The following is a 22,122-nucleotide window of genomic DNA, read 5'->3' as shown; positions in this document are numbered from 1 at the left end:
GGAGCATGGCAGCGAGGAAGATTGAGAAGAGGGTTGGGGCGATGACACAGCCCTGTTTGACCCATGTCCAGATGTGGATTGGGTCTGTAATGGAGCTGTTGGTAAGGATCATGGTCTGCATGTCGTCGTGGAGCAGGCAAAGGATGTTGACAAACCTTTGGGGGCATCTGAAACGGAGGAGGATGCTCCATAAACCCTCGCGTTTGACAGTGTCAAAGGCCTTTGTAAGGTCAAAAAAGGCCATGTGTAAGGGCTGGCGCTGCTCCCTGCATTTTTCCTGCAGCTGTCGCGCTGCAAAGATCATGTCCGTTGTGCCCCGTATGGAACGAAATCTGTACTGTGACTCCAGGAGGAGCTCCTCGGCCATATGTTGAGGAGAACTCTAGTGACAACCTTCCCAGTGGCTGATAACAGGGAGATTCCTCTGTAATTGCCGCAGTCGGACTTGTCCCCTTTTTTATAGATGGTCACGATCACTACATCTCTGAGATCTCCCGGCATGCTCTCTTCCCTCCAGATGAGATAGATGAGGTCATGTATCCACGCCAATAGCACCTCTCCATCATACTTTAGCGCCTCAGCAGGGCTTCCATCCGCTCCCGTAGCCTTGTTGTTCTTGAGCTGTTTTATGGCTTTTCCTATCTTGCGCAACGTTGATGTTACACTTCGATGGTGGCGAGTCGCATGCTGCGGGATGGAGTCGAGAACACTCGAGTCAAAGGGAGAATCTCGATTGAGATCTTCGAAATGCTCCTTCCAGCAGGCCCTGACAGCCTCGGTGTCCTTGATGAGTGTCCCTGTTCTTAGCCAGCAATGGCGTGGGGCCTTGGGAGTTTGGACCGTACGTGGCCTTGACGGTGATGAAGAATCTTCGCATATCCTGGCTGTCGGCCTGTTGTTGTATCACCTGTGCTTTCTCCATCCACCACCCGTTCTTTAGGTCCCAGGTTTTTTGTTGGACCTCAGCCTTGAGCCGCCTGTAATGTTGTTTTGCTGCTCCCGAGTCGGATTGTACCTTGAGGCTCAGAAATGCTCTGCGCTTGCGATCTATTAGTTCTTGGATCTCCTGATCATCCTCATCAAGCCAGTCCTGGTGGTTTCTGGTTGAGTGACCAAGTGTCTCTTCTCAGGCACTGGTTATGGAGGCCTGGAGGGCAGACCAAGCGCAATGGGCATTCAGCATCTCATGGTTTGCCAACAAGCTCTGATAAAGCTTCCCCTCCAGCGAGAGCAGTGTTAACTTCACTTTCTCCTCCTCGCTGCAGTGGTTTTTACCCCCTTTTTACTCTATATTAGCAAAATTAACAGAGGCAGCTCCTCCTTGGTTTAACTTTACGACACCCGTCAGCATCTCCTGCAGCTGAAGCGGCGTGTATGGGATCATGAAATCGCTCTGTATATGAGCCGGACCACCATTTGGTGGGGATGGTCCGAATTTCTGCTGTCTCAAAGGATACATCGGTTTCGGGGGTCCTGATGCCTCGGGAGCCAGCCGATGCTCGCTATATGTGGGCCCATTGTCTGATTTGTTCCCTTCTGGATCCCAACCTTCCTCGCCTGTTCTGGGTGTCATGAGACAAACTATCCCTTTGGCCCCGTCTAACTCTCCCGTCTAACTGGCGAATCTTTTCCTTACAAGGTCCATGATCTGCCCTCTCGTAGTCCTGTTTCTGCGCTACCTGATAGGCTATCTTGATTCTCCTGAGCTGTTCCTCTGCCTCTTTAGCTTTTTCTAAGTGCCTTTCACTTTGTTCAATGTAGGTCTGCTGCTGCTTTTTGCACGGTCACCTGGCATTGTAAGTACTCTAAGTGATTCCACGCCGTTTCTTCCTTCCTACCCGAGTCCTGCCTTTCTTTCGCAGAACTGGCTACCTCATCTTTCAACCTTTTATTCTCCTCCTTCAGCTTTTCTCAACAATTGTGCCTGCTTTTGCAGGCACATGAGCCAAACTGCTTTTGCTTTTGACTCTTTGTGGTTGCTACTAACGTTTTCCTGCGGATCCCCAGAGTGTAGCATTTCCCATGCCCATGGCTCTGCAATGTCCAATTTGTTGCATATATATGCAGCTATCTTAGCCTCCATGGACTTTCTACGACTGCTCTTAACCGTGGGCTATAACGCGTTTTGCTGCAGTGAGTCCATTTCCAGTGCCTCTGGCTGAGAAATTCTCCCTGACCCACCTCACAGTGACCTGTGGTTCCTGTTACTCTGGCTATCCTGGTTGACCCGAGACTACTCCTGGTCCCCACTCGCCTTTGAGATCACCCTGAGACCCCTGTTCGCAGACTACCCGCTGCTGTGTATGGAGAAAGATTCAGACTGATCAATGTGAGCTCAAAGTAAAGTGTGACCTTAGTCTATTATTGCAGGTCTCCAGAGTGCCTCTCCAACCTGTGAAGCCTCCTTAAATACCTGTGCTCCCAAGGGATTATGGGATCCCTTGGGACTCCAGGGGAAGAGCCCTCTGATGGAGGTACAAAGTAAATACAAATCCACATATATAACAACACTCCCCCCAAAGTCAATAGTCTAACTATTTACAATGTAAGTTGATCTGGGGCCTTCTTGCCCTGGTTGATCGTCTCGGTGTGAAAGCTGATGTTGTTGAATTAATGATGGGCTCTCGCTGGGCTGCTGTGCAGCTGGCCTTGCTGGGCTGCCAGGTGTGTTGGGCCTTGCTGGGCTGCTGTGGATGATGGGTTCTGCTTCATGGTCGGCCGTGGTGCCGGTTGCCATTGATGTGTGTGTTGGGGGATCAAAAAAGGTAGGGTCCAAGGTGGGTTGCTCAAGATAGTCTGTGAATCTGAGTTTGATTTGGTCCAAGTGTTTCCGGTGAATGAGTCCATTTGAAAGTTTGACGCGAAACACCCTGCTTCCCTCTTTGGCCACGACAGTGCCGGGAAGCCACTTTGGACCTTGTCCATAATTTAATACAAATACAGGATCATTGATTTCAATCTCATGTGACACATTTGCGCTATCATGGTATGTACTTTGTTGAAGCCGCCTGCTCTCTACCTGTTCATGTAGATCAGGGTGAACTAACGAGAGTCTTGTCTTAATTGCTCTTTTCATGAGCAGTTCAGCAGGTGGGATCCCATTGAGCGAGTGGGTTCTCGTGCGGTAGCTAAGCAGGACTCGAGTTAGGCGAGTCTGCAGTGAGCCTTCAGTTACCCTCTTCAAGCCTTGCTTGATGGTTTGCACTACTCTCTCTGCCTGACCATTGGACGCTGGTTTAAATGGGGCAGATGTGACATGTTTGATCCCATTACGGGTCATGAATTTTTTGAACTCAGCACTGGTAAAACATGGGCCGTTGTCGCTCACCAGGACATTGGGTAGGCCTTGTGTGGCAAACATGGCCCGCAGGCTTTCAGTAGTGGCAGCGGACATGCTAGCTGACATTATCTCACATTCAATCCACTTGGAGTACGCGTCTACAACCACAAGGAACATTTTACCCAAGAACGGGCCTGCACAGTCGACGTGTTTGGAGGGCCAAGATCATAAACTTTGCGGCGCCTCCCTGGGTACATTGCTTAACTGCGAGCAGATATTACATCTGTGAACGCAGGACTCTAAGTCCACATCGATACCAGGCCACCACACGTGAGATCTGGCTATCGCTTTCATCAGTATGATGCCTGGATGGGTACTATGGAAGTCATTGATGACGGTGTCTCTGCCCTTCTTGGGGACCACTACTCGATTGCCCCACAGAAGGCAGTCTGCCTGTATGGACATTTCACCTTTGCGCCGCTGGAATGGCTTTTTCTCTTCCTGCATTTCCATTGGGACACTGAACCAGCTCCCGTGAAATACACAGCTTTTGACTAGAGATAATAAGGGGTCCTGGCTTGTCCAGGTTTTGATCTGCCGAGCAGTGACGGGTGATTGCTCACTCTCAAATGCTTCCATAACCATGGCTAGATCTGCAGGCTGCGCCATTTCCACCTCCGTGGTGGGCAATGGCAGCCTACTGAGAGCAGTGGCGCAGTTTTCTCTACCTGGCCTGTGGCGGATGGCATAGTTGTTTGCGGACAACGTGAGCGCCCATCTCTGGATGCGGGCCAATGCATTGGTATTTATCCCTTTACTCTCGGAAAACAGGGATATAAATGGCTTATGGTCAGTTTTCCAATTCGAATTTTAGCCCAAACAGGTATTGATGCATTTTCTTTACCCCATAGACACATGCTAACGCTTCTTTTTCAATCATGCTGTAGGCTCTCTCAGCCTTAGACAGACTCCTGGATGCATAAGCAACCGGTTGCAGTTTCCTGAAATCATTAGATTGTTGCAATACACACCCGACGCTATATGACGACGCATCACATGCTCGTACCAAACGCTTACATGGATCATACAACACAAGCAATTTGTTTGAGCATAACAATTTTCTCACTTTTACAAAAGCATTTTCTTGGCTTTTGCCCCAAACCCATTCACCCTCTTTTCCTAGTAAGACATGCAGTGGTTCTAGCAATGTGCTGAGACCCGGTAAGAAGTTAGTTCAAAAGTCCCAGAAATGACCGCAGCTCCGTCACATTCTGTGGCCTCGGTGTGTTCTCGATTGCCTCCGTCTTCACGTTGGTGGGCCTGATGCCATCCGCCGCAATCCTCCTTCCCAAGAACTCCACTTCAGGCGCCAAGAAAATGCACTTCGAGCGTTTTAACCTGAGCCCCACGCGGTTGAGTCGACTAAGAACCTCATCCAGGTTCTGCAGGTGCTCGACTGTGTTCCGACCTGTGACCAAGATGTCATCCTGGAAGACCACGGTGTGCGGGACCGACTTCAGTAAACTTTCCATTTTTCTTTGGAATATTGCCGCCGCTGATCGGATTCCAAACGGGCATCTGTTATAAACAAAAAGACCTTTGTGCGTGTTGTTGCAGGTGAGGTCCTTCAATGATTCCTCCAGTTCCTGTGTCATGTAGGCTGAAGTCAGATCCAGCTTCGTGAATGTCTTTCCTCCCGCCAGCGTTGCAAAGAGGTCATCGGCCTTTGGTAGTGGGTATTGGTCCTGCAGGGAGAAACGATTGATCGTTACTTTGTAATCGCCAAGGATTCTGACGGTGCCGTCTACCATGAGGACTGGGACAATAAGACTGGCCCACTCACTGATCGGTGAAATGATGCCCTCTCTTTGCAGCCAGTCTAGCTCGATCTCTACCCTTTCTCTCATCATATACGGTACTGCTCTTGCCTTGTGATGGATGGGTCGTGCCCCTGGAATTAGGTGGATCTGCACTTTTGCTCCTTGGAATTTCCTGATGCCTGGTTCGAACAGCGAAGGAAATTTGTTTAAGTCCTGGGCACATGAAGTGTCATCAGCAGGCGATAGCGCTCGGACGTCGAACCAATTCCAGTGTATCTTTCCCAGCCAGCTCCTGCCGAGCAAAGTGGGACCATCGCCCAGTACCACCCAGAGTGGCAACTTGTGCACCGCTCCATCATAGGAGACCTTTACGGTAGCACAGGAATCAGTTCTTTTGTGTAATTTCTTAGTTTCGTATGAACTGGAGTTAAGACTGACCTTGAGGCCTTGTTACACCACAACCTTTTGAAAGTCTTTTTGCCCATGATGGACTGGCTCGCGCCCGTGTCCTGCTCCATTGACACTGGGAGTCCATTTAGTTTAACATTCAGCATTATCGGGGGACAATTCATGGTGAATGTGTGTACCCCATGTGCCTCTGCCTCTTCGATCCGAGGCTCTGGTTCGTCGTTATCCTCCGTGGATCTGTCCTCCTCTGCAACATGGTGGTTTGCAGATTTAACAGGCTTTGCAGCTCGCCTGCACACTCATTGGAGGTGTCCCATTGTTCTACAGCCCTTGCAAACGTACTCTTTGAATCAGCATGAATGGAAATGATGATCACCCCCGCAGCGCCAGCAAGGTGTTACTGGCCTTGCATTCATCACTCTTGATGGTGGACTCTGAGTCATCTGCGAACGTGCAGCTGCAGATATGTGTGACTTGCCCTGTATGTTACGATTTGAAAACAACATCACTTTGTTCACAGTATTTGTAGCAACACTTGTGTGCTGAGAGATTTGCTTAGTATTGTCCCTGGTGGCAATGAACGCCTGGGCTATCACTATGGCCTTACTCAAGGTTGGGGTCTCTGCAGTCAAACATTTGCGAAGTATGGTTTTGTGGCCAATGTCAAGGACGAAAAAGTCTCCGAGCAGGTGCTCCAAATTTCCTTCAAATTCACAATGTCCTACAAGACGTCTTAGCTCGCCGACATAACTCACCACTTCCTGGCCTTCAGACCTTTTGTAGGTTTAGAACCGGTACCTCGCCATCAGAACACTTTCCTTCGGGTTCAAATGCTCTTGGACCAGTGTACACAAATCGTCGTACGATTTCTCCATGGGTTTTGCTGGAGTGAGCAGATTTTTCATGAGGCCATACGTTGGTGCCCCACAGACGGTGAGGAGGATCGCCCTTCGTTTGGCAGCACCCTCTTCCCCACCTAGCTCGTTGGCTACGAAGTATTGGTCGAGTCACTCCACAAAAGTTTCCCAATCATCTCCCTCCGAGAATTTCTCCAGGATGCCCACTGTTGTCTGCAGCTTTGGTTCGCTATCTGTATCGCATCGCCAATTGTTGTGTATGGAGAAAGAGTCAGACTGAACACTGTGAGCTCAAAGTAAAGTGTGACTGTAGTCTTTTATTGCAGCTCTTCAGAGTGCCTCTCCAGCCTGTGAAGCCTCCTTAAATACCTGTGTTCCCAAGAGATTATGGGATCCCTTGGGACTCTAGGGGAAGAGCCCTCTGGTGGCTGTACAGGGTAAATACAAGTCCACATATATAACACCCGCGGCTACTTTTTGACTTCTCTCAGTGACTATCCCAGTCAGCCAGGATTACTCCATCCTATCTGAGACTGTTTCCTTCCTCTGGCTGCCCTGGCTGTCCGTGAGATTACTATGGTCTCCCTGAGATCCCTGCGCAGACTACCTGCAACTTCTTTTATCCGTGGTTACTCTAGTCAGCCCGGGATTACTCCAGCCTACTCAAGACTGTTTCTTTCCTCTGCTGGCTGCCCTAGCTGCCCCTGAGAAGATAACTTTTCGACTACCTTAGCTGACCTTAGACTTAACCAAGCCTCCCTCGGGGTTCTTGCCCTGGTTTTGTATCCATGATCCTTTTCCCAATGCCGAAGTCATTCCTTGGTCACCAATTCTGTAGGGTATTTGTTTTGTTCACTCTACTCTGATTCTTAGACCTCGGAACTTATAGTGAGAAAGGACAACATGTGGCACAAAATGTTAGGCTTAACCCAGTGTTCGTTTTATTCCGCAACAAAAAAAACCGACTAAATCTACAGGACTAGACTACTGAGAGAAATTGACCTAAGACATACAATAACCGCCCTGGCTGTAGTTACTGTAGGTTTGTGGTTCTTCTTCTGGCCGATAACTGCATCTTCTGTTTCTTTCCTTCCGTGCCTGCTTACTGTTTCATTTTGTGTTCTTCCTCCTGCTTCTGCTTAGCTGTTGCTTCCTCTTGTATGTCTGTGTCCGTATATTTATATCCAGGTTTTGAATAAGTTTCCCGCTGTGATGAAATTCGTTATCGATCCATTTAACTGGTTGGTCCTTTGATGTCTGATCTTATTGCAGACTTGGTGTCTCCAGTGGGTTTGTTTCCCTATCCTGGTCAATCAAGTTCAGAGCCTCATGCAACAACTCCTTTGTTGTTATGCATGAAGTCAGTTTTGGTTCCTGGCCACAGGATGTCCTTAATTGTCCAGTTTAATTCCAAAACTTGTATCAATCAATTTTAGTTCATGGTCTGCATTTTTCTGAAGATTGGTAACCTTACAGTGCAAGCGTGCTAGGAAGCTCTCAAAGTCACGATCCATGCTCTGTAGGTTTTGTAAGCCAGAGGTGATGTTGGACCCCAGAGCCAAGATGGCAGCAGTCTGAGCTCCCATCAGAGCTGCCAGAGCTGTCAACAGAGGCTCCACACTATTGGGCCCCTTGCCGTGCTCAGAGAGATTACCACTCGCTCCATATTTGACTGCAAGATCTTAATGCCATGTGCAAAGACAGCACAGAAGTTGGAGTTGGACACCTCTATGCTCTTCAGCATTGTGCGCAAGCTCATTGGCAGCCCAGTGCATTAGAAGGCCTGTGGGGATAGCCATCAGTCTTGTTATATAAGGTGGGCCCTTGATGTCTCCATCTTTACCCTGTGCAGCAGGACTAGGGTGTGAGTGAGATCTTCCTCCAGCGAGCTGCTTCCTGGGTAGTCCTATTTTGCCTACCCTTGCTCTTGCTCATCTCCACATGTAGATCCCTTTAGGCTACCGTCTGAACTATGCACGGTTCCAGTCTCTGAGCTGTTGTCTGTAAGTGTTAGTTTGAATGACGTTCTACAGTGCTCCACTCTTTGTCTCCTTTTTCTACTTCTTGAGGGCTGACTGGAGCTTGTGAGTTGAAATGGAAAAAAAGGACAATAGTTAGCATTGAGTGGCATGGATAAGCAGAAACAGATGAATGGCTTCTGAAAGCAGCAACAATGTCTCATGCACAATGCATAAGGATATGTTTTAAGTGAGAATAAAATGAGCCGAAGATATTTTAAAACCCTACAGACTTCTCCTCCAGCTTTGCCAGATACCACGCTCCTGACCTGCCCCCTGCCTGCGATGTCCATCACCTGCTCTTCAAGTGGGGCCTGCACATGAATGAAATGTGGCCCTCCTTCCTGTCACTGCCTGCTTTCTGTTATTGTGTGCCACCTTGCCATGCAAGAAATTAGGAAGTGTATCAATGTTAGAGTAGTAAGAAGTTTTGAGGACATGCAGGTCAATATAGAATAGTATTGCTGGTGTGCAAATAGTGGCAGAGGTGTGAGGAGGTGAAGGAAATAATGTTGAGGAGAGTAACAGGTGCAGAGTGCTGCAGTAGGAGCTGAAGAAGGTAGTATGAAGTGTGCTGCTATGATTGTAGGAAAGTGCTGATCATTGGGGGAGGGGAGGGTAGTGAGTCCTAATGCAACAGGTTGTGCAAGGTGAATCAAGGAGTAATAATCGAGTTGGAAGGTTTACCTTAGCTAACCTTGTGAGGTCATTAAACTTTTTGTTGGCATTTCAACCACATCCTAAGGCAATGCTTCTAGCAGTGACCCGCTCTGCCACCTCTGTCCACTTGTGCTTGGCAATTTGCCTGAAATCCTCCGGCCATGTGGTGGATAGAAGATGTCCCTCATCCTAACAACCTCCTCCACCAAATCCTGCAACACATTGCCAGGTAAATTGAGTGGCGGAGGAGGTTGCTTGCAGCTTCTGCTGTATCTTCACTGACAGTTCCCTGCAGTCAAAGTGCACCTCGCCTTTAAGAGCTGCAGGTTGCTTTTAAATGGCGTTGTCAATGTGAAAAATTGATGCCCCCGATAGGCTACCTGCCAATGACGGGAACCTTTAGGGCCTTCTTTGCAGCCACATAATGGAGCAGGAGCTCCGAGCATGGCACCTATTCTGCACATGAAAATGCACTTACAGTAATTTCTACCCCTACATCTTTGAAAGCTTTTTCACCCTTTGTCATGGCTAGCAGCTACTTGGTAAATACTTAGCACACAGTCAACATGCGGCATGCATGTACACAACACCCCATTCACATTGGAATAACTGTTTCACAAGAAGGGCTTTTGGTATCTTCCTCCCATCCCCTTCCCTTATCTCTCAGTGCAGTGTATCTGAAACACAAAGGTATGGAATTGCACATTAATCATTTTGTGCACTAGTTCACGGTTTGAAAATGTAATTCTCTCTCTACCTGATTGTTCTGTTTGAAGTGGGCATGCTTGAAGAAGATCACTCTCTGCTGCCTTGTTCTTGCTAGTGTAATAATTGGCTTTTGATGATTGTGACTTGGGTAGTTCATTCATATGTATCTCTGCATGTTTCTTTCTGACAGATGATCTTTCAAACCTCTCAGAGCAGCTAATAAAAACCTGTGAAATAAATGAAGAGGGTGAGAAAGAAAAAGCTACAGATGAGTCGAAGGACACCAAGCTTGAGCGGAAAAAGCCGAGGAGGAAGGATACCCCCGTGCAATATGTACCTCCTCTCATCCCAGGTACAATGGTCTTGAAGGGAATGTCATTTATTCCGGAGTCCTTCATTAGAATGAGATTTGAGGACTGTACCTCAATGTGGCTACTTCAGATTAATTTGAGAGTATTGAAATTCTGTCCAGTTCAAAATATTCTGTCCTTTCTACAAACACTGGCACAAAGCAACTAGATGTTTCAGTACACACGTGTACTGTCATTTTCTATGTACTCGTATGTGTCTGCTTCCCCTGGCAGTTCAGTGTATGTAATTTATGTGGGTCTGATCCATACAGCAAGTGCTACAGCTGATCTCTGGCAATAGAGGGTCGAGTGTGCAATAATTTCCCATATGGTATAATAGGTAGGTATGTGCCCAGGAGATGCACAGAAATCCACATGCTGGTCATCAGCATCAGATTGTCGGCTTTGTAAATTGCTGAATTTTCAGCACCAAGTCTGATAGCAGAAGAGTGTTCCTACTAGCTATGCTAGTGTTATTAACTCATGCCCTAGTTTTATAATGGAACTGCTTCCACTGAAGCTATATTGATGCACAAGTTTAAGGCCGCACTTGTCATTAACTTCCTGTGACTGCTGCCCATAACTCCCAATCTTTCATGGATAATAACAAATTTCCAATATGTCCTATCAAGGGTAAAGCTCCCTGCCAGCAGCACGGACTCAAAAAATTCCTCTTTTTATTTACAGCATCTGTTATATTACTTTTACTTCCATAACTGAAGGGCATTCTGAGGGAGTATTTCTGACAAAATACTCTCCCAATCCAAAAAATAATGTGGCTGTATCTCTCAGTTTCCCCCCAGAGCTACTGCAGTAACGTTACAGAGCTTGTTTCCCTCAAGCAGCTCCGTGACATTAACAGGACATGGCATTTCCGATTGGCTTGAGGGCCGATATCGAGCTGTCCAGAGAAGTACATTACCAACTAGCTACTGCTGCACACTTAGCCAGCAGGGGCTTTGTAGGTTGGGCATCCTTGATTGGCTCCCAGTTCTCTCCAAATTGCCGTATTGCGTTAGGTCAATGGCACTGCCTGCAAAAGCTTCTATAGATATGTGAAGAGAAAAAGATTAGTGAAGACAAATTTAGGTCACTTGCAGTCAGAATCAGATAAATTTATAATAGGGAACAAAGAAATGGCAGACCAATTGGACAAATACTTTGGTTCTATCTTCACTAAAGAAGACATAAATAACTTTCCGGAAATACTAGGTGACCGAGGGTCTAGCGAGAAGGAGGACCTGAAGGAAATCCTTATTAGTCAGGAAATTGTGTTAGGGAAATTGATGGGATTGAAGGCCGATAAATCCCCAGGGCCTGATATTCTGCATCCCAGAGTACTTAAGGATGTGGCCCTAGAAATAGTGGATGTATTGGTGTTCATTTTCCAACATTCTATAGACTCTGGATCAGTTCCTATGGATTGGAGGGTGGCTAATGTAACCCCACTTTTTAAAAAATGAGGGAGAGAGAAAACACGGAATTATAGACCGGTTCGCCTGACATTGGTAATGGGGAAAATGTTGGAATCAATTATTAAAGATGTAATAGTAGCTCATTTGGAAAACAGTGACAGGATCAGTCCAAGTCAGCATGGATTTATGAAAGGGAAATCATGCTTAACAAATCTTCTGGAATTTTTTGAGGATGTAACTAGTAGAGTGGACAAGGGAGAATCAGTGGATGTGATGTATTTGGACTATCAAAAGGCTTTTGACAAGGTCCCACACAAGAGATTAATGTGCAAAATTAAAGCACGTGGTATTGGGGGAAATGAATTGGCGTTGATAGAGAAGTGATTGGCAGACAGGAAGCAAAGAGTAGGAATAAATGGGTCCTTTTCAGAATGGCAGGCAGTGACTAGTGGGGTACCACAAGGTTCAGTGCTGGGACCCCAGCTATTTACAATATACATTAATGATTTAGATGAAGAAATTGAGTGTAATATCTCCAAGTTTGCAGATGACACTAAGCTGTGAGGAGGATGCTAAGAGGCTGCAAGGTGACTTGGGCAGGTTAAGTGAGTGGGCAAATACATGGCAGATGCAGTATAATTAGCTAATGTAAGGTTATCCACTTTGGTGGCAAAAACAGGAAGGTAGAATATTATCTGAATGGTGACAGATTAGGGAAAAGGGGAGGTGCAATGAGACCTGGGTGTCATGGTACATCAGTCATTGAAAGTTGGCATGCAGGTACAGCAGGCGGTGAAGAAGGCAAATGGTATGTTGGCCTTCATAGCGAGAGGATTTGAGTATAGGAGCAGGGAGGTCTTACTGCAGTTGTACAAGGCCTTGGTGAGGCCATACCTAGAATATTGTGTACAGTTTTGGTCTCCTAATCTGAGGAAGGTCATTCTTGCTATTGAGGGAGTGCAGCGAAGGTTCACCAGACTGATTCCTGGGATGGCAGGACTGACATATGAAGAAAGACTGGATCGACTAGGCTTATATTCACTGGAATTTAGAAGAATTAGAGGAGATCTCATAGAAACATATAAAATTCAGATGGGACTGGATAGGTTAGATGCAGGTGGAATGTTCCCGATGTTGGGGAAGTCCAGAACCAGGGGTCACAGTCTAAGGATAAGGGGTAAGCCATTTAGGACCGAGATGAGGAGAAAGTTCTTCACTCAGAGAATTGTGAACCTGTGGAATTCTCTACCACAGAAAGTTGTTGAGGGCAGTTTGTTAGATATATTCCAAAGGGAGTTAGATGTGGGCCTGTGGCTAAAGGGATAATCTGGTATGGAGAGAATGCAGGAATGGGGTACTGAAGTTGCATGATCAGCCATGATCTTATTGAATGGTGGTGCAGGCTCGAAGAGCCGAATGGCCTACTCCTGCACCTATTTTCTATGTTTCTATGTCTATGATCTACGCCACGAGAGCAGCTCTGGATGAAATTGGAGACCAGAAATGTTTAGCTACATGAGGGTGAAAATAACACATAAAATGAAAATATTCCGTGTATGGAACTTCCTGGACAACAGCCTGCTTCTCAACACTTACAGCAGATTCAAGCATTCTGTGCACTGGAGAACTGCTGTGACTGGTACCTCTGATGTGCAGGAATGTACTGATTTAGTTGCAGTACAAACTTCTGTAACAAGTTGGTCTCATCCTCAAACAAGGCAAAAAGAAAGAACTTGCATTTATACAGTGCCTTTCACAACCTCAAGACATCCCAAGGCCCTTCACAGTCAATGAAGCACTTTGGAAGTCACTGCTGCAATGTAAGGAGAATAGGCAGTCAATTTGCATACAGCAAGACGACACACACAGCAATGAGATAATCACCAACCAATCTGTTTTACTGATATTGGTTGAGGGTTAATTATTGGCCGGAACACCAGGGAGAACACCTCTGCTTATCTTCAAAATAGTGCCCTGGAATCTGAGAGGGCAGGCGGAGCCTTTTTATCTGAAAGACGGCACCATTGACAGTACAGCCTCCTTCAGTGCTGCACTGAAGTGCCAGCCTAGATTTTGTTCTCAAGGGTGGGACTTTTACCCACAGACTCAGAGGCAAGATTGCTACCCCTGTGCCACGACTGACACCTTGACACAAAGAGCAATCATCACAGATTGTAACATCAAGGGAGCCGTAACTCCCTTGACTGCCCTAAGTCAGCACCATAACCTAATGTTTGCTCAATGAAGGCACTGGTTGGCACAGTGCATCATCCTAGCTGTTCTCTAGTGGGATACAAAGACTGCATAGAGCTATCCTGGCTGTTCTTTCATCTCCATGAAGTGCTGCTTCTTGTTTGATTGGCTCAGATTTCAAATCATGTGCATCCCTCAGGAAAATAATAAGCATTAATTGTGTGTTAGTGGTTGCCTACTGCAGGTTCGACCTACCAAATCCAGAAAACTCGGGACCGATGCCGTTCCGGATTTTGGGTATTTCTGGATTTCGGAAAGTATTTCCGACGTCCTGAATCCAGAAACGCCCTGGCCGAGGTTCGGGTATTTCCGGATGTCGGAGATGAAATCCGACATCCGAATCTGGAAACCCCTGTTCCAGGTGCATGCGGTTCCGAGGAGGAAGGGCCAGGCAGGCTCTCACAACACTTTCAATGCGGTCTTCTGCCCAAAAAGCAAGCCAACGACTGGACTTCCATCTGGTACCAACGGGGCCCCACAGAGGCAGCTAAGGACCGAGAGGACACTGTGGAAGACTGGACCCAATTCGGCTCAGAACACTATCCGCTGGCAGAGCTCAGCCAGGACCACTAGGTCCAGAATAAGAGGACCGACCAGCAAGGAATCCTCACAGGCGCCATGGAGGACGATGGTGTTGGTGCCGCGCCTAGATTTTTCCCCCAAAAAAATCTAGCAGTTAAAATCCATCACTAGCCCAATGAATCCCCCCTTCAACCCGCTCAACAAACCTCTGTGTAGCCGCAGCACGGACTGACAGAACCCGACGCCTGATGCCGCTGCCAGAGACACGACATTAGCCGAGACCACGCAGATCAGTGGAGGAGGCGGTTTTCAATGCACTCATTTGGAAATGATTTATTTCGTATATTTTTAATGTTCCAATTACTAACTTTTTTAATGAAATTAATTTTAAGGTCCAGTATTTTCCCCATTGATTTTCTCCAATTTAAGTCAGATGTTTTTTAAAATCCGGATTTCGGAACAGTCTGGAGTTTGGAGTTCCGGATCTGGGAGGTCGAACCTGTATTTGCATGTTGATGAAAAATAGCTCGCTATCCTATACATTTTAATGGCTGTGCTGATACATTAACATTTTTCTGAACTAGTGACTTTCCAAAGAGTATTCAATGCTGTGTAATTGTGCACATGCTTCACATATTTGGCTTTTAAAAAGCACTAAACACTTTTTACACACTTGTTGCACATCCGTTTTTGGAGTAAGAATGGTGATAGAAGTAAACATGGGCGAACGGTTCATTTGCACTTTATTCACCGGTGGCAACACTTTTTAAACTGATGTCTAATTTTTTGTGACATTTAGGAAAGAAGGGAATTTGGGTTTGCACAGTGAAAGTTTTGGAAACATAGTGGTACTCACTGACCATGCCTTTGATGATCAGCAATGCCGAGAGTTACTCTATGATCAGGAACACCCGGAGGGAGTCGTACTCACAGGGAATTTGGGTTGGAGAATTTGGGCTGCGATATTGTAGTTCTATCTTCAAGTACAAGGTCCCAGTGCGAGCTGAGGTTTGTGCCCTCTAAATAACCATTTTAAGAAAGCAAATATTTACACAGTAACAGCGCAACAACACACAATGAAGCTGTTATTGACTTTACTGATTTTTCTGATAATTATGCTTTTATGCCATTTGTAATCCAGTATAGAAACATAGAAACATAGAAAAAAGGTGCAGGAGTAGGCTGTTCGGCCCTTGGAGCCTGCACCGCCATTCAATGAGTTCATGGCTGAACATGCAACTTCAGTACCCCCTTCCTGCTTTCTCACCATACCCCTTGATCCCCCTAGTAGTAAGGACTTCATCTAACTCCTTTTTGAATATATTTAGTGAATTGGCCTCAACAACTTTCTGTGGTAGAGAATTCCACAGATTCTCCTCATCTTGGTCCTAAATGGCTTACCCCTTATCCTTAGACTGTGACCCCTGGTTCTGGACTTCCCCAACATTGGGAACATTCTTCCTGCATCTAACCTGTCTAAACACGTCAGACTTTTAAACATTTCTATGAGATCCCCTCTTATTCTTCTGAACTCCAGTGAATACAAGCGCAGTTGATCCAGTCTTTCTTGATATGTCAGTCCCGCCATCCCGGGAATCAGTCTGGTGAACCTTCGCTGCACTCCCTCAATAGCAAGAATGTCCTTCCTCAAGTTAGGAGACCAAAACTGTACACAATACTCCAGGTATGGCCTCACCAAGGCCTTGTACAACTGTAGTAACACCTTCCTGCCCCTGTACTCAAATCCCTGCGCTATGAAGGCCAACATGCCATTTGCTTTCTTAACCGCCTGCTGTACCTGCATGCCAACCTTCAATGACTGATGTATCATGACACCCAGGTCTCGTTGCTCCTCTCCTTTTCCTAATCTGTCACCATTCAGATAATAGTCTGTCTCTCTGTTTTTACAACCAAAGTGGATAACCTCACATTTATCCACATTATACTTCATCTGCCATGCATTTGCCCACTCACCTAACCTATCCAAGTCACCTTGCAGCCTCTTAGCATCCTTCTCACAGCTCACATTGCCATCCAGCTTTGTGTCACACTTGCAGAAATATCTTTTTGTTGTTGCACACCGGCTGCACATTGATGGAATGGAAGTCCTTGCAATTGGCGAATACTCCTGGTGGATCTGGGGGTGCACCTGATGCTCTTCTCTCTGGTGTCCAGCTGTTACTGCTGGTGGTGTTGGTGTTGGTCGTATTGCTCTTTGTCGAATGTCCAATCTAAAATTCGCTGAAGACATGTAAAGGTATATAAGGATGGTCAAAAGGATCTAGATGAAGTAAGAGATGTTATGTTTCATAGTTTTTAATCATTTTTTTCAGAAAGTGTATTGAGTAGATTGGTCCTATACTCTGTTGTTTAGAAGAATGATAGGTGATCTCACTGAAACACACAATTCTTAGATGGATTGAGAAGGTAGATGCTGAGAGTTTATTTCCGCTGGTTGGAGAGTCTAGAACTAGGGGGCATAGTCTCAGTATAAGTGGTCAGCCATCTAAGACTGAGATGAGGAGAAATTTCTTCATTCAGAGGGTTGTGAATCTTTGGAATTCTCTACCCCAAAGTTCTGTGGATGTTGAATTGTTGAGTATATTCAAGGCTAGATAGATTTTCCAACTCTAGAGAATCAAGGGATATGGAGATCGGACGGTAAAATGGAGTTAAGGTCGAAGATCAGCCATGAGCGGGAATTCGGGCAGTCGAGCGGCCTATTTAGGCCGGAGAGTCGGAGGAGGCAGCCACAGGAGCGGGAGTTCAGGCAGTTGAGTGGCCTATAAAGGCCCAAGAGTCGGAGGAGGCTAGCTGGTGCAGGGGCAGGGGCAGAAGATAAACAAAGAAGTAAGAAGAAATCGAAGTGGGACATCACTGCCAAGCGGGTAAGTGATTGGCTGGTTGGTGAGTATTTGATCTTTTATTTTTCTTAGCAGTAAGAAACCAATGGCATTGTTACATATTAAGTTAATCTAAGGGTTAAGTCATGGCAGGAGAGCTCAGACCCATGTCTTGCTCCTCCTGTGTTATATGGGAAATCAGGGACACTACCAGTGTCCCTGACAACTACATGTGCGGGAAGTGTATCCAGCGGCAGCTCCTGACAGACTGCATTGTGGCACTGGAGCTGCAGATGGATTCACTCTGGAGCATCCACGATGCTGAGGATGTCGTGAATAGCACGTTTAGTGAGTTTGTCACATCGCAGGTAAAGGTTGTACAGCCAGATAGGGAATGGGTGACCATCAGGATGAGCAAGGAAGGCAGGTAGTGCAGGGGGACCTGTGATCACCTCCCTCCAAAACAGATACACCGTTTTGGGTATTGTTGAGGGAGGTGGCTCATCAGCAGAAGGCAGCAGCAGCCAAGTCCATGGCACCAGAGGTGGCTCTGCTGCACAGGAGGGCAGGAAAAAGAGTGGGAGAGCTACAGTGATAGGGGATTCTATTGTAAAGGGAATCGATAGGTGTTTCTGCAGCCACAAACGAGACTCCAGGATGGTATGTTGCCTCCCTGGTGCAAGGGTCAACGATGTCTCGGAGCGACTGCAGCACATTCTGGTGGGGGAGGATGAACAGCCAGTTGTCGTGGTACCAACGATATACGTAAAAAACGGGATGAGATCCTCCAAGCTGAATTTAGGGAGCTAGGAGTTAAATTAAAAAGTAGGACCTCAAAGATAGTAATCTCAGGATTGCTACCAGTGCCACGTGCTAGACAGAGCAGGAATCAGAGGATAGCTCAGATGACTACGTGGCTTGAGGAATGGTGCAAGTGGGGGGGGGATTCAAATTCCTGGAACATTGGAACCAGTTCTGGGGGAGGTGGGATCAGGACAAACCGGATGGTCTGCACCTGGGCAGGACCGGAATCGTTGTCCTAGGTGGAGTGTTTGCTAGAGCTGTTGGGGAGGGTTTAAACTAAAATGGCAGGGGGATGGGAATCAATGCAGGGAGGCAGAGGAAAGTAAAAAGGGGGCAGAAGCAAAAGGTAGGAAGGAGAAAAACAAGAGTCAAAGGCAGAGAAATCAAGGGCAAAAATCAAAAGGGGCCACATTACAGCATAATTCTAAAAGGACAAAGTGCGATACAAAAACAAGCCTGAAGGTTCTGAGTCTCAATGCGAGAAGCTTTCGTAATAAGGTGGATGAATTAACTGCGCAGATAGCTGTTAACAGATATGATGCAATTGGGATCACAGAGACATGGCTCCAGGATGACCAAGGCTGGGAACTCGATATCCTGGGGTATTCAATATTCAGGAAGGATAGACAGGAAGGAAAAGGAGGTGGGGTAACGTTACTGGTTAAAGAGGAGATTAACGCAATAGTAAGGAAGGACATTAGTGTGGATGATGTGGAATCTATATAGGTAGAGCTGCGAAACACCAAAGGGCAGAAAATGTTAGTGGGACTTGTGTACAGACCACCAAACAGTAGTAGGGAGGTTGGGGATGGCATCAAACAGGAAATTAGGGATGCGTGCAATAAGGGTACAGCAGTGGGTGACTTTAATCTACATATTGATTGGGCTAATCAAACTGGTAGCAATACTGTGGAGGAAGATTTTCTGGAGTGTATAAGGGATGGTTTTCTAGACTAATATGTCGAGGAACCAACTCGAGAGCAGGCCATCCTAGACTGGGTCTTGTGTAACGAGAGAGGATTAATTAGCAATCTGATCGTGCGAGGGCCCTTGGGGAAGAGTGACCATAATATGGTAGAATTCTTTATTAAAATGGAGAGTGACACAGTTAATTCAGAGATTGGGTCCTGAACTTAAAGAAAGGAAACTTCGACGGTATGAGACGTGAATTGGCTAGGATAGACTGGATAATACTTAAAGGGCTGACGGTAGATAGGCAATGGCAGACATTTAAAGATCACATGAATGAACTACAACAATTGTACATCCTTGTGTGGTGTAAAAAATAAAAAAGGGAAGGTGGCTCAACCATGGCTAACAAGAAAAATTAGGTAAAGTGTTAAATCCAAGGAAGAGGCAACTAAATTGGCCAGAAAAAGCAACAAACCTGAGGCATCGAGAAATTTAGAATACAGCAGAGGAGGACTAAGGGTTTAATTAGGAGTGGGAAAGTAGAGTATGAGAGTAAGCTTGCAGGGAATATAAAAACTGACTGCAAAAGCTTCTATAGATATGTGAAGAGAAAAAGATTAGTGAAGACTAATGTAGGTCCCTTGCAGTCAGAATCACATGAATTCATAATGGGGAATGAAAAAATACTTTGGTTCTGTCCTCACTGAGTAAGACACGAATAATCTCCCAAATATACTAGGGGACCGAGGGTCTAGCGAGAAGGGGGAACTGAGGGAAATTCTTATTTGTCAGGAAATGGTGTTAGGGAAATTGAAGGGACTGAAGGCCGATAAATCCCCAGGGCCTGATAATCTACATCCCAGAGTACTTAAGAAAGTGGTCCTAGAAATAGTAGATGCATTGGTGGTAATTTTCCAACATTCCATGGACTCTGGATCAGTTCCAATGGATTGGAGGGTAGCTAATGTAACCCCACTTTTAAAAAAATGAGGGAGAGAGAAAACAGGGAAATCATAGACCGGTTAGCCTGACATCGGTGGTGGGGAAAATGCTGGAATCAATTATTAAAGATGTAATAGCAGCGCATTTGGAAAGCAGTGACAGGATCAGTCCAAGTCAGCATGGATTTACGAAAGGGAAATCATGCTTGACAAATCTTCTAGAGTTTTTTGAAGATGTAACTAGTAGAGTGGATAAGGGAGAACCAGTAAATGTGGTGTATTTGGACTATCAAAAGGCTTTTGACAAGGTCCCACACAAGAGATTAGTGTGCAAAATTAAGGCACATGGTATTGGGGATAATGTATTGACGTGGATAGAGAAGTGGTTGGCAGACAGGAAGCAGAGAGTCGGGATAAACGGGTCCTTTTCAGAATGGCAGGCAGTGACTAGTGGTGTGCCGCAGGGCTCAGTGCTGGGAACCCAGCTATTTACAATATACATTAATGATTTAGACGAAGGAATTGAATGTAATATCTTCAAGTTTGCAGATGACACTAAGCTGGGTGGCAGTGCGAGCTGCGAGGAGAATGCTAAGAGGCTGCAGGTGGAATTGGACAGGTTAGGTGAGTGGGCAAATACATGGCAGATGCAGTATAATGTGGATAAATGTGAGGTTATCCACTTTGGTGGCAAAAACAGGAAGGCAGATTATTATCTGAATGGTGACAAATGAGCAAAAAGGGAGGTGCAATGAGACCTGGGTGTCATGATATATCAGTCATTGAAGGTAGGCATGCAGGTACAGCAGGCAGTAAAGAAAGCAAACGGAATGCTTGCCTTCATAGCGAGGGGATTTGAGTATAGGAGCAGGGAGGTATTGCTGCAGTTGTACAGGGCCTTGGTGAGACCACACCTTGAGTATTGTGTGCAGTTTTGGTCTCCTAATCTGAGGAAGGATGTGCTTGCTATTGAGGGAGTGCAGCGAAGGTTCACCAGACTGATTCCCGGGATGGCAGACTGACATATGAGGAAAGACTGGATCAGCAAGGCTTATACTCACTGGAATTTAGAAGAATGAGAGGGGATCTCATAGAAACGTATAAAATTCTGACGGGACTGGAGAGGTTAGATGCAGGAAGGATGTTCCCGATGTTGGGGAAGTCCAGAACCAGGGGACACAGTCTAAGGATAAGGGGTAAACCATATAGGACCGAGATGAGGAGAAACTTTTTCACCCAGAAAGTTGTGAATCTGTGGAATTCTCTACCACAGAAAGTTGTTGAGTCCAGTTCATTGAACATATTCAAAGGGGACTTAAATGTGGCCCTTATGGCTAAAGGGATCAGGGGGTATGGAGAGAAGGCTGGGGTGGGGTACTGAGGTTGATTGATCAGCCATGATCATACTGAATGGCGGTGCAAGCTCGAAGGGCCGAATGGCCTGCTCCTACACTATTTTCTATGTTTCTGTGATATTGGGCCCAAGTTTCCACATGATTCGCGCCTGATTTTTAGGAGCAACTGGTGGAGAACGGACTATTTTAGAAATCGCAATTCTCCACATTTTTTTTTCTGCAGTTCTAGTCAGGTAGATCAGTTCTAGTTTAGAACAGAATTTTTTCTTCAAAAGGGGGCGTGTCCGGCCACTGACGCCTGATTTGAAAGTTTCCACAGTGAAAATGTACTCCAAACTAAAGTAGAATGGAGCCAGTGAAGATTTTTGTAGAACTGAAAAAACCTGTTCTACACATTAAAAAATCAGGCGCAGGTTACAAATTAGGCGTCCAGGGGGAGTGGGGGGAGGGGGGAGGTGGGGGGTGGGGGGGAAGGGAACTCATTAAATTCGACAATAAATCCTTATTTATACTTCTACAAATATTATACAAATAAATCCAACCTGAATAAACATTTATAAGCCAAGAAAAGATTAAATAAACCATCTTCCTACCTGTGGGAAAATGCTTCAGCGAGGGAGAATTCTGCAGCCGTTCGTGCCACTGAGCGGGAGGGGGAGGGGAGAAAGCCGTTCGTGTCGCTGAGCGGGAGGGGGAGAGAGAGAGAGAGAGAGGGGGGGAGGGAGAGAGAGAGGGGGGGAGGGAGAGAGAGAGGGGGGGAAGGAGAGAGAGAGGGGGAGGGGGAGAGAGAGAGGGGGGAGGGGGGAGAGAGAGAGGGGGGGAGGGTGGGAGAGAGAGGAGGGGGAGGGAGGGTGAGAGAGAGAGGAGGGGAGGGAGGGTGAGAGAGAGAGGAGGGGGAGGGAGGGAGGAGAGAGAGGGGGAGGGAGGAGAGAGAGGGGGGAGGGAGGGAGAGAGAGGGGGGAGGGAGAGAGAGGGG

The 22,122-nt window shown here is 46.5% G+C and overlaps 1 protein-coding gene across 1 annotated transcript in view; it reads left to right on the top strand.

The window, feature by feature from the left end:
- Nucleotides 1-22,122, top strand: part of ppp1r17 (protein phosphatase 1 regulatory subunit 17) — a 224,681-nt gene that overhangs the window by 191,018 nt on the left and 11,541 nt on the right. Inside the window, exon 6 of the mRNA XM_070874562.1 lies at nt 9,942-10,103. Coding sequence (XP_070730663.1) covers nt 9,942-10,103 — 162 coding nt within the window. The remainder of the gene's footprint in view (nt 1-9,941; nt 10,104-22,122) is intronic.

The sequence above is a fragment of the Pristiophorus japonicus genome, chromosome 1, assembly GCF_044704955.1.
Source record: "Pristiophorus japonicus isolate sPriJap1 chromosome 1, sPriJap1.hap1, whole genome shotgun sequence".
Taxonomy (NCBI): Eukaryota; Metazoa; Chordata; class Chondrichthyes; family Pristiophoridae; genus Pristiophorus; species Pristiophorus japonicus.
Note: the sequence above shows the minus strand (reverse complement) of the source record. Positions and strands in the feature narration are given on the sequence as shown.